This window comes from Euleptes europaea, chromosome 7, assembly GCF_029931775.1.
Source record: "Euleptes europaea isolate rEulEur1 chromosome 7, rEulEur1.hap1, whole genome shotgun sequence".
Lineage (NCBI taxonomy): Eukaryota > Metazoa > Chordata > Lepidosauria > Squamata > Sphaerodactylidae > Euleptes > Euleptes europaea.
Window position 1 is genome coordinate 35,110,007 of NC_079318.1, and position 12,972 is coordinate 35,122,978.

Below are 12,972 nucleotides of genomic sequence, written 5' to 3' on the forward strand. Positions count from 1 at the left end.
ACAGAAGTCCCAGTGCACATATGATCCAGAGTCCTTTTAAAAAAAAATATTTTATTAGTTTTTGATTATACAAAAAGAATAGGGAAAAAGGGTATAGGAACAGTTGTGATATCATACGTGATTGACATTAAGGACAACCTGTCCTTAATGATCCAGAGTCCTTGTGGTGGCCTCCAAGACCTTGGCCACTTATGCAATGGGAGGTTTTGCCTTGAATTTGCTGCTCTCTAGATGCACATTTTCCCATCTGAATGCTCAAAACTCTGCATGGGGCTAATTTTTGAGTTTTGAGAATTCGGATGGGGAAAATGTGCATCTAGAGGGTGGCAAATCCAAGGCAAAACCTCCCATGCATAAATGGCCATTGTATCATGAATTGGCCCTAATTTCCAGGGCACTGGTATGTGGTGGGGAGACCTTTTTCACTTCTCATCTTGCCTCAGTGGAGAAAACAGGATGCGTGAGAGCTCTGACCTTTTTTGAGGGGGCAGAGCTTCTAACTTTTCTCCTGTGTACCTTTCCACAGTGCTTCAAACCTTTCCTTTCCACACACCCCATTAACTGGTTTTTTTAAGGGTGGTGGGGGAGGGGGGATCATCAAGCCACTTTGGCCAAGGGACTACCAAATGTTGATCATAAAGCCATTTTTTACTTTCAGAGCATTCTCCTCATGATTTGTCTGAACTATCACTGGAGATACATTTTCATGAAGAACTTTTCTCTAATTTTCCTCAAGAAATTAAACCGACAGCAGCTTATGGCTGCTAGTCAGAAATGTAGTGTCCAGGTTGGGGTAGGAGGAGATTCACAGAGGAACTTTACAAGCACCCGTGCGTCTCACGTCTTGGCAACCTGCCATCACAGATAAATTTACTCTTTGCTTAGAGTAGTTTTGGAGGGTTGATCGCCTTTTAATGGGTTTTGCCAAAAATAACACTAGGAGTTCAATAGGAAAGCACTGAGTAGTATAAATAACTCTTCTAAAACATGAATGCTTGTCATGGGCATGAAATCCAGAATAAATATAATATGGTGACGTGCTAGGAACAGACTCTTGATTTTGATTTTTTTTAATCATTGCCTTCAATCGCAAGAGTGGCTTTTTTAATGAGCTAAATATTTATGTCCGTATTATTTATTATGTTGCTTAAGAGTACCACCAAAGATATCACCCATACACATGCAGACCAAGCCAGTGTGGGTTAAATTCAAAGGAGCACAAGCACAGTGGAGCTTGTGGAATGGATCTTTCCCACCTCCTTTTTCCTGCTGCAGCCTTTTATACTGCCTGGAATTCTGAAGGACCTTGGGGAAATTATAGGGATATGATGTGGGAGCCTAAAGCAGGAAGGGGGAGCTGGTGAAAATCTCCTCATTGTAAAAGCAGAATCCTTTTCCATTCATGAAAGATTTTTTTAAAATCTAGCCCCATGACTAATATACAAGGTAATAGCCTTCCTCCAGCCTGAAGCATCTTCTTATAACTTGTGATTCTTCCACCAGAGGCTGGAGGAGGGTTTCAAATTCACTGAGTGAAATGGTAGGATGCAGGTCATCAGTGTTGTCAGTAGGATGGGCGTTTGGATATTTCCGGTACAAATATATATATTGGAAAAGTACTTTATTGGTATTTTTGGATATATTCAGGTGTCCAAATGGTATTTTTAAAAAATAGGGATACCAGTAAATGGGTCCACAAAAATTCCAGAAATAGTCAGGAATATCCAGGGCTAGCATTTTAAGGTTTCCAGAACTGTTTTTCTTCAATTTTACACTGTGTCTTCATCAGTTAATTTGCCAAAATGACTCTCCTGCTTCATGGGGGCCATAAATTGAAAGCAGATGACCAGAAATGCCAATGAGGCAGGAAACCCATGGCATCTTCTGCATTGACAGAAGCAGCAAAATGGACCTTGTAGATAATGTAATTGCCAATATTGATGAAAACCCACCTTATATATTGCACTGTTTGTGTAAGGTCTGCTCTAACATCTGAAGTATTCCATTGAATGTAGCTGGTTGAAACCTAGTGTTCAGTAAATAGTTTGTTTTCAAAATATGGGCAACTCCCATATTTTCTGCTTTTAAGTTTTTATGTTTCTCATGTCCTAGATGTTGATGAATGTGCCAGACCACATACCTGTGGGGAAGGCCTTTGTGTAAATACCATTGGTTCCTATAGATGTGAATATTGTGAAAGCGGATTCCGAATGGTCAGGAGAGGACAGTGTGAAGGTAGGTTCTCTCTCTGACATAACAAGAATGCGGAAACATTCATTCTCATAGCCCTTATTATTGGAAATTCTCTCCAAAAAAGCCGTCAAAAGAAATTGTCATAGACATCAACCTTATATGTTAATTGTCAACATTTGTTTGCTGCACTCTTTGTGGTGGCCAGGAGGGCCTTCCGTCAGCTGCATCTCTCTCATTACCTATACTTAGCCAAACTGGTAAAGCTGATCCATGTTTCTGTAACTTCATGGTTGGATTACTGCAATGTGCTCTATGTGGGACTGCCCTTGAAGACAACCTGGAAACTACAGCTGGTCCAGAATATGGCATCCCGACTGTTGTCATGGGCTAAGCACCAGGAACATATGTTGCCCATTTTGAAACAGCTACGTTGGCTGCGAGTCCTCTTCCACCGAGCTCGCAGCTTCGGGAGGGGCGTACATGGAGCGGTGAGTGAGGGGACACCCGCCTAGCCAGCCGGTTCAGCCAAATCAACCCTGGTGATCAATGGGGTGACAGATGTCACAGCCAGATCGCCCTCACATCCGGCGGCCAGTCTGTTTCCAAGTTCCATTCAGGGTGCTGGTTATGACTTTTAAAGCCCTTCACGACTTGGAACCCATATTTATGAAGGATGTGCTCCTTCCATATGTCCCTGTGCACCAACTATGGTATTCAGTCAGTCATTTGTTGGCTATCTCACCAGTTAGAGTGGCCCGTCTGTCATCAACCAGAGCCTGGGCCTTTTCCATCATGTCTCCTGCTCTGTGGAGTGGGCTCCCTGAAGAGGTGAGGGGGGGCGCCTCCTTGGAGATCTTCAGAGGGTGCTGTAAGACTTGCTTGTTTGCCAGGGCTTGAGAGAAGGGGTTGAATGACAGGCATCTTTTAAGTGGGGGGAGGGAGAGATTTGGGGTTTGTTATTTTATTCTGGTTTTAACTGGAAATCTTTCTGACCGTTATTGTAAACCACTTTGAACCAGGAGGAAAGGCGGCGTAAAAATGTTTTAATAAATAGATCATAACACATAAAATAAAACCAATCCAGCGTACGAAAATAAAACCTGTAGACTAACGTAGGATACCACCCAATATGATTAAAATATAGCTGCAACTAGACTTCTTTTGTTCTTAATTACGATAATTACAAAAATAAGGTGTTTCATAATTATAGTAATTATTGTGAAAACAAAACTAATTCCCCATCTAAACAGCCTATAACAAAAGAAACTCATGATTTTCTTTTATTTTGTTCAGGAGCTTTTGTTTGCATACTCCGTTTCTGACTGTCTCTGCAGTGTTTTCCTAATTAGGGCATACAAAGATGTTTTCCTTAGGAAAAGTGGGAAGACAGCCTCTGTGTCAGATTCTGCTGCCATCTGCCTTGCGCACCAACTCCAGGGTTGCTTTTAGTTGGGCAAATACCCCAGGATAGAGCCTCAGAATAGAGCAAGAGAAGGGGGTTCCTCTTCGCCCAGTTTCTCTGCTCTGCCATTTACCTTTTCTCAGCTGCCTTAGAATGGGTCTAGCTCTCCCCTCCTGGCTGTTTTTGGGCATGCCCTTTAAATGCTTCCCCGTGGGAGGGCCAACCCTGGGCTCAGACAATCCTCCCTCCCCAGGCTAGCCCTGGGGAGTGACATGCCCCTGGGCCAATGGATATTTGCCTTGGAGCGGTGCGCTCACTGGCCCTTCCCCCTGGATTTCTTTAAATAGCTGACTGCCCCGCCCAACCTGCTCTAAGAAGGCCAGTGCTGCTGAGAGCTGACTAGGCTCCTTCAAGCTGGGTGACTCCTGAGTAGAATCTGCCAAGGCCAGGCCCTGCTGCAACCTGTCAGGCATTTTCCCCAGCTGTGGGGCTTGCTGACACAGCACACCTTTGGTGGGGTTGCTGGTCTTAAGGGATTTTAACGTCCGTGATTGCACAGGGGACTACCTTTGCCTTTTTTTACCAGTTGCATTTGCTTTATTAGTTCTTTATTAAGTGTTTCCGTGTGTAGCTTGCCGTGATTGCGTGTTGCCTCAGTGTGTCCTCATACTACCAAACCCTTTTGATTTTTAAGTGCCCCCCCCCAACTGAAGCTGCTGTTTTTTGGGGAATTACAGTTAATTTGGGATTTGCCTGTCTTCTGTAACTCAGTCAGTGTTGTGTGTCTGGGTGTCCCAAGTGTAACCCAAGCGCAGTGCTTAAAATAAATAAATAAAATTAATCACACACTGTCCAGTAATAAAACAACATACGTTTCATACACAAATTACAGTATCTTACCTGACATCTAGGGAGCCCCATGGCGCAGAGTGGTAAGCTGCAGTACTGCAGTCCAAGCTCTGCTCACAACCTGAGTTCGATCCCGATGGAAGTTGGTTTCAGGTAGCCAGTTCAAGGTTGACTCAGCCTTCCATCCTTCTGAGATCGGTAAAATGAGTACCCAGCTTGCTGGGGGTAAAGGGAAGACGACTGGGGAAGGCACTGGCAAACCACCCCGTAAACAAAAGTCTGCCTAGTAAATGTCAGGATGTGACGTCACCCCATGGGTCAGGAATGACCGGGTGCTTGCACAGGGGACCTTTACCTTTACTTTTACCTGACATCTGTGCCCAAACACAGCACATCACGACTGGCAGGGGATCTTCTTGCTGTGGTGTGAAGAATGTGCAGCATAATAGGAACACATTTGGGAGAGGAAGGGATGATTTTGAAAAAGCAGCAGCAGCCAACAGTAGTAGCAGTCTACCTGGCACTGGAAGTCTTCCCTGCAAGCTCAAGCTACTGTTTTTCTAGATGTCCTGGGTCAGCGGCCGCCCCCTGACGGCCCCACCTACCTGGCAGCAGACCCACGAGGGGACAGGACACGGCGGCGAGGCACAGAGCCGACGGGGGAGGGACGCCAGCGATCCGGGAGGCGAGTCACGCCCCCCAACCCCTCAGGCACGGACACCTCAAGAAGAGGGACGCTCCCCGAGAAACCCGGCGGAGACATGGAGGTCCGGCACCCCGGGAGGGGCGAGGCCGCCGAAAGCCGCCCAGGGCCGGGGAGGTCGTCCCCGCCCAGGACACGGGGCGGCACGGCACCGGCCAAGGACGGCTGGCTGGGAAGGGGGCGAGGCCAGGAGGCCCCACTCCACTGGGGCAGCAGCTCCAGGCCGGGGTGGCGCCTCTGCTGAGGGCCCCCGCGCCACACAGCTGATCAGCGGGAGAGCGCGGGTGGGACAAGGGCGTGGCCCGCAGCCTTAACGGATGGGGAAAGGGAGGGGTGGAGCAAACCCCAACGGCCCTTTATGGGCTTGGGAGGTGGAGCCAGGGGTGAGACAGGGGAAATAAAAGGCGGGGAGAAGTGGAGGCCGAGGAGGAGAGTTCTGGCAGCAGCGACTCAATCTCTGTGCAGAAACAGAGGGCAAGCTGGCTGCTACCGACGTGGAGGACAGTTCAGACTCCCCGTCGGACTGGTCTGAGGCCGAGGAAGCTCTCCTCGACCGACCCCCAGTGGAGCGCGAGGGGCTGATAGTGTCATCCGACTAGATAAGTGGCTGCAGTGTGCAGTTCCAGTCCCTCAAGCTACTCTATGTTACTGTTTCCTATCAAATCTCTGCTGAACTTGAATGTTAAACATGGACACATTTCATTGCTTCAGAAAGGGGGACCCATTTATTCTATCAGTCTGACACATGGCTGTGTAAATGTCCTAGGGGGGTACGGCAATCCCTCTGAGTTTTGTCCAGTTAAGATGGAAAACCGTGAAGGTACAGACTCGAGAAGGTGGTTATCTTTCATTGAAACCAATGGGGGGAAATGAAATAGTATTATAAAAAAATGATACAATAATGAAAAACAATAACAAAACAAAACCATACAAAACAACCGATAATGAAACTGTCCCTTTGGGAATTAATAATAAAAGCAAAAGAAATGAAGCATACTCCCATGAACAAGTCTAGTTGCAACATGGATTGTGAAGTTACTTTACTCAGTGAAGTTCATCGCTTCACTTATTATGATTATGTAATAACAGGAGTTACAATGGAATCCATTTGTGGTTTGGAATATATAGCTGGCAAAAATGTGCAGTTTTCTAAAACAAAATGTCCCAGCATGTCTGACCTACAAAGCATGTAAAATTGGGTTTTGGCAGATTTCCCCCCTGATTTAGAAAGGAAAAACCAACATTAATTTAATCATAAATTAAAATAATATTCAGTTATTTCATTTATAGACATCAATGTAGTTCTGTTACTTTCGTATCTGTGAATGTTCAATACCTTTCACTGGACTTGGGTTTTTAGTAGTGTATTCCAGAATATCTATCTATGCATTCCAGCTTTGACTAAAAGGAAGAGAGGTATTTGTAATTAAAAGTGGCTTTAAATATAGATCTCAAAGGTTAGTGCTGATACTATTGTGGATGTGAAAACCAGGCATAATAATAACTGAGTTATAACTGACTCTTAACTATCAGACATACTGTGAAAACCAAGAGAGTGTTGAAATATAATTTATCAGGTCAATTCTGAGAGGTGTATAGTTTTGTGTTAGTACTATGCTTCAGAAGTGCAACACTACATTGTATTTTTAAAAGATTGGTTGGATCCTATCAGTCTTTTCCATTAATACATAACAGCTGCCTCTTCTGGTGGAAAAGATACCTGCAAAAAATTTCTTGCATGGGATAATCACCTTGGTATCCGCAGAATGGACTGGGAGGACCCAACTCTGTTTACTGATGCTGCGGTAACTGCATGAAAATATTGGCTTGTATTACATGGCCCTTTACTGTTAGAACACATATGTGAATGAAATTTTGATACATAAAGATAAAAATTTGGGAATTTAAAGAATTTAAGCAAAATCTTAGTTTTTTGTGATTTATTTATTTATTTGCCATCAAGTCATATCTGACTTACGGCGACCCCTGGTGAGGTTTTCAAGGCAAGAGACGTTCAAAGGTGGTTTGCCATTGCCTGCCTCTGCGTCACAACCCTGGTATTCCTTGGAGGTGGTTTCTCATCTAAATACTTGCCAGGGTCATCCCTGCTTAGCTTCTGATGAGATGAGGCTAGCATGGGCTATCTAGGTCAGGGATATATGTAGGGTTGCCTGGTCCCTCTTCTCCACCGGCGGTAGGTTTTAGGGGTGGAGCCTGATTAGGACGGGGTTTGGGGAGGGGAAGGACTTATATGCCATAGAATCCAGTTGCCAAAGCGGCCATTTTCCCCAGGTGAACTGATCTCTATCAGCTGGTGATCAGTTGTAATAGCAGGAGATCTCCAGCTAGTACCTGGAGGTTGGAAACCCTAATGGGCACTCCTAAAATGGGGGGGGGGCAGGAACAAAGAGAGGAAACTTCCTAAACAGAGAACTGTAGTGATGAGAATTTGCTTCTCAAACAGAGATTGAGTAGAGGAAAACGATTAGGATTAACAGGCCTTTGTTTTCCACAGATGCATACTTTCAGAATGCCCTGACCTGGATGGCCCAGGCTAGCCTGAACTAGTCAGATCTCAGAAGCTAAGCAGGGTCAGCCCTGGTTAGTATTTGGATGGGGAACCACCAAGGAAGTCCAGGATTGCTATACAGAGGAAGGCACTGGCCATCCACCTCTGTTAGTCTCTTGCCTTGAAAACCCCAAAAGGGGTTGCCATAAGTCGGCTGCGACTTGATGGCACTTTACACACACACACACACATTCAGAATACAAAAAGAAAGGGAAAGAAGCAAACCAATTTCTGAAAGGAATTTATGCTACCTTTCCACTGGATCAGAGTCCCCAAGATGGCACGCATAAAAACATTATTTGTGGACGCATGCTTCTTCTGTCTGATTACTCATCCCATTAGTTAGTCTTGTTGACTCGATACAGTGGCTTTTCGCCCACTTTGATTAACACATTCAAGGGGCCAGTGAGGTTTTTGTCCGTAGAAAATGTGCAGATGATTTCCCTTAACAGAAAAACAGAAAATGGACAACTCCTGCAGGCATTTCCAGTCTGTGTAGCTTGCTAGAGCACAAATTCTACATTTTGATTACAGATTACACATCATGAATCTGGCTTACGCTCAGGCTGTACAATCAACTCCTCAGGCAATATATATCAGTTACATTTTTATACTGCCAAAGAGTTATGGGATTCCATTTTATCCTCCTAACAACCCTGTGATATTTTAGGCTGAGGGTGCGCGACTGGCCCAATGTCACCCAGGAAACTTAATGGCTGAGTGGGGATTTTAAACTGCATCTGCCAAGTCCTTGTCTGACAACTACTGACTACTCTACAGTGACTAATTACACAGAGCTTGCAAGTGGTGTAGCATATAAGTTAGTTCCTCAGTCTCATGCCATTTTATACTTTTTATAAAAGTATACATTTTATACTTTTATAAGAGGGTAAAGTAATAGGGCTTTTCTGCAAGAGGTTTTTCCGTCAGTTCTGTCCCCATATTGCTTTGGTTTATCTTCTGATTTCCACATGCATTTTTGTGCTCTTAGTTTTCACTTCAGTTTTTTGTTTCCCTCCCCCTGGTTTGTTCTGGTTTTTCTGAGACCACTTTTACCCTGATGATTTTCTGGAAGCCAATTTTTTTCCAAGTTCGTAATGTTTCTGTTGGTTTTCTTTGACCTACCCACTCCCACCCCCCTCCAGCCCATTGTTCAATGATTGGGCTGTCATGGTCAAACCCTCTCCTTCCCCCCTTCACGCTAAAGATGAGTGATTTTTTTTTTGTAAGGCACTAAAATATCGATATATCACTGTAACATTGTAACAATAGGCTTGGGAGATTTTCTGAATTCCCAGCTTTCATTTAAAAACAACAGCAGTCTCTATCCTATTCCCTCACAGAGATAAAAGGAAAAAGTCATATCTCAGTGACAGAAGGGGCTAGAGACTTGCTTTTTTCTTCAAAAAAACAAAAGCTGGGAATTCAGAGAACCTCCTAAGCCTATTGTTGCAATGCTCCAGCAATATATTGACATTTTAGTGTTGTTGTTAAAAAAGAAGGGGTGCTATGACTCCACCGATGATACCACCGATGACAACAGCACAGTCCATTAAAAATCCTCATTTCTGAAGATGCATGCGGAAAAACAAACTGACTCCACATCTGTGAAAATGCAAAGGGAGGGTAGACGTGCAGAAGATCCCTGCCCAAAAAAGCTTCCATGGCAGAGTGGAGATTCAAACTCGGGTCTTCCAGATCCTAGTTGGACACTGTAACTATTATACTATACTGGCTCACCACACCAATTTAATTGTTTTGTTTTTAAAAGTCTGAATTTTAAGGTCTTGTCAAAAACCAAAAATTAGTTTATCCCTAATTACGTGGTTACTTCTGTAAAAAAACTGTATTGTTTCTTCAGTCTTGATTTGGGATTTTAATTTGTCCTAAAACCATTCACCCAGTGGACATTTCCTTCTGTCTAATTATGTTTGGGATCTATGCCTGTACTAGTAAAATGATATGTAAGATTAAACATGATCTTCAGTTGAAATAAATCAGTCTTATTTATTGACTTGCTACATCCTGCCAATTATTTCAAGGCATTCAGGGTAGCATTTTTAGTCTCACAACAATCTTGTGAGGTAGTTCACACCGAGAAACAGTAACTCTCTTAAAGGCACTCCGTAAACTGCATAAATGAATGGGGACTTAATACTGCATTGCCCAGCATTCTAGCCACTACATGATTTAATTCAGTGGATCTGTGCTATCTACATTACTGCAGATTCTGTTCCAGAGTATCCAACATTCCTCATGTAACATTATATTAACATGAATTTATTCTTTATTAATTAGTAAAATTTTCTTTATTTTTAAAGATATCGATGAATGCTCAATTCCACATACTTGTCCAGATGCACAGTGCATTAATACTCCCGGTTCTTACCAGTGTGTCCCTTGCAGAGATGGGTTCAGAGGCTGGAATGGAAAGTGTCATGGTAAGTATTTCATATGCTCCCAATTTTGTTACATTTGTGTTTTCTGTGATTCTGTGGGTGGAGGGCACTCCAGAGTTGATTGAAAATGTTTATATAATAGGTTCCTCGTTTATAACTAACACATTTAGGAGTGAATGTTTCCAGATGATTACCTGTTTCCTTTAATGCGATCTAACTGCAGCAAAAATGGAATTTAAAGCCAAGCGCCCCAAAGAAACAAGATAGGGTATAAGACATAGCACATAGTCCGTTGCTTTAGGAAGCAATAGTCTGCCACTCTACTGGAAACACTGCATTCATTCAACAAGAGTTGAAACAGCAGGAGGATGTGGGGGGCAGCTGTCAGGAATAGTGTGATTCACCTTCTGGAAAAACCTGGAAGTGACCTTATGCCTCTTTGGAATTGCCAGAAAATCTATGGTAAAGCCTAGAAAGATTCCTAGAAAGAACTGATATCACTTCTGGGTCTTCCTCAGAAGACAACACTTAACAGATATGAAAACCTGGAAAAACAACAGGCGGGAACCCTAAATTGACAAAATCTGGGTGACCTGCCCACTAAGTTATGTCACTGTGAAGGGGTGCTCGATCATCGAAGGAAGGACAAGTTAAAAGCTATAATCAGCCATTTATTGCCCATCTGAGCATGGTTTGGGGAGGTTATTTTTCTTTTGCACCAGATTTTTTTGTGCCTATTCAGGTACAGAGAGAGCATCTGAATGGCCTCACACAATGTTATCTGTCTCCCGTGGTTGTCATAATCAAACTGTGGAATCTGAGGAGATATGAAGCGAATAATAAATGAAAGTGTTATATTGAAGTCCAAAAAAATGAATCTGCAAATACTGTAACAAACTTTTAATCAATTCAGAATTTGGCTTACAGAGGCATCATGCAGAACATAGAGTAAAGTCATTTCCTTCTTCTCTAGTAGTTTCATGATAATTCGGTAACATTCATTTGAGGCTTGTTTTTATGACATGGATCTTTCACACTTGCTTACCTTTTGAATTTTTCTTGTTTATTCAGAATTTTCCATTTCCAATGAACAATAGTTTTGAAGCTGATAGGGAGTATCATTCTTCCTATATTAAAATACATAGAATACTCATGAAGCCCATGCATTAGTGGACTTCCTTGTCAATTTAGGAAAGAAGGCAGCTAGCTCTCTGTGTATCTTTTTTTGCATGCACAGAGGGGAAATGGATGGGAAAGCTTTGCACGTGGGAAAGTAGGATAAGGGTGAATGCAGTTTTCTGATCCTCAGAGGTACTTCGAAGTAATTGAATATAGTTTGGTTGTGATTAAATTGTGATATCCACTTGTAAATGTTTTGGGGGGAATTTCAGGTGGTGCATATGTTGTTATGATACCTTCACTGGTGGTCGGGGGCGGGGGGGAAGACTAGTGTGTGCCGTCACAAGTTTGAGCTGGTTTATATATTACATGCCACTTGAACATCCACTAAATTGCTCCTTGGCAAATGTAAACCACTCCCCTTCCCCAAGGGCTTGTTTACTGTCCAAATCGAGGCCTCTCAAAAATGACTAGCCTTTTTTAAAAATGTAACCGATCCAATCACAGATCGTCCTCTTGTACATTTGCATCTGTGGTTTTGTTAGACAGAGCAAGTGCCGCCTGCATTCTTCACAGACTGTGACTGTGCCTCGGGCACACCAAAACGAGATGTGTGGCTGTAGCCCTGTCTTTCCTCCTCCTCTCTGATGGTAATGTGTAGTAAATCAGACTGAATACAGTTATGTCATCATGCTCCAAGTTTTCCTGCCCTTGTTCCTCTTCAGTGAAGTACAATATTGTCACCGTAGACATTTATTTTACCATACTTTATTGTGGAGAAGGATACACAGGTTTGTGGGTTTCAGCAACAACCACATATATAACCAGTAACATCCCATTTTGGCCTCACTGAAACTGTAAATTAAAAGCAGAATATAATTCCTTCTTGTATGAAGGAAGCATATGAAAGCCATGTGTTCCCTTCTGTGCTTCATATTTCACTTCCAGTTTTGTGTAGCTCCAAGCTAGACTTATATACAATGAAATATACATCAAAATAAAAGAATAATCATGTATCCCAACAGCTTGTGACCCTGTCCTTTTAGTCTGCCCACATTGCACAATATAGATTATTAACAAAATTCACTTTTGTAAGTACAAGAAAAGTTTCCTATTTGCTTTCATGTCTTATCTTATTATACTTTGTTTTTTATAAAATGTGCATTATTGAACAGCACATTTCTGAAGTTAACTTTTTCTGCAAAAAAAAATCCAGCTAAAATAAATTATATTTTCCTGTGTTGTCTGGAATTCTTGTGTAAGGTTTTTAGGTGTCTAGGCTTTTTTTTGACATTGCTTACATTGGCTCTGGCTCTTGGCATCTTACCTATGCTGTCTGCTTTCAGTGTTCAAAGCAAAAGGAGGGATACTTTAAAATGACAGACTGAGCTGATATGCTTGTCTTGGTACAGACTGCTATTGTGTTAGTGCTGGTTGAGAAATCCTGAGAGGCTTACTCAATCGTTCCTATGACTTTAAGCAGACAAACTTCCATTATCTGTCTGTCTGCCCACCTATCTGCATTTTTCCCTCCTTTACAGAACCTTTCAATTTTCCTCCTATAAGAAACTTCTTTTAGCAGAGGAAACTTAAATGCATGGTGGGCAGTATATGATAAAACCTCTGACACTAAGTTTTCAAACAGTGGAAATTTTGTTCTCTTCTCTCCCTGAACTCTGGTCTTGTTTGCACTGGATAGCACATTGTCTTATACAAAGGTTACTTGAAATGGGGTAGA

General features: G+C 42.8%; 1 protein-coding gene across 4 annotated transcripts in view; it reads left to right on the forward strand.

Annotated features, from left to right (window-relative positions):
- LTBP1 (latent transforming growth factor beta binding protein 1) overlaps positions 1–12,972 on the forward strand; it is a 260,003-nt gene that overhangs the window by 176,946 nt on the left and 70,085 nt on the right. For all 4 annotated transcript variants that reach the window (XM_056852318.1, XM_056852320.1, XM_056852321.1 and 1 more), the window contains 2 exons: positions 2,113–2,235; positions 10,038–10,157. In XM_056852318.1, the coding sequence (XP_056708296.1) occupies positions 2,113–2,235; positions 10,038–10,157 (243 nt within the window). The remainder of the gene's footprint in view (positions 1–2,112; positions 2,236–10,037; positions 10,158–12,972) is intronic.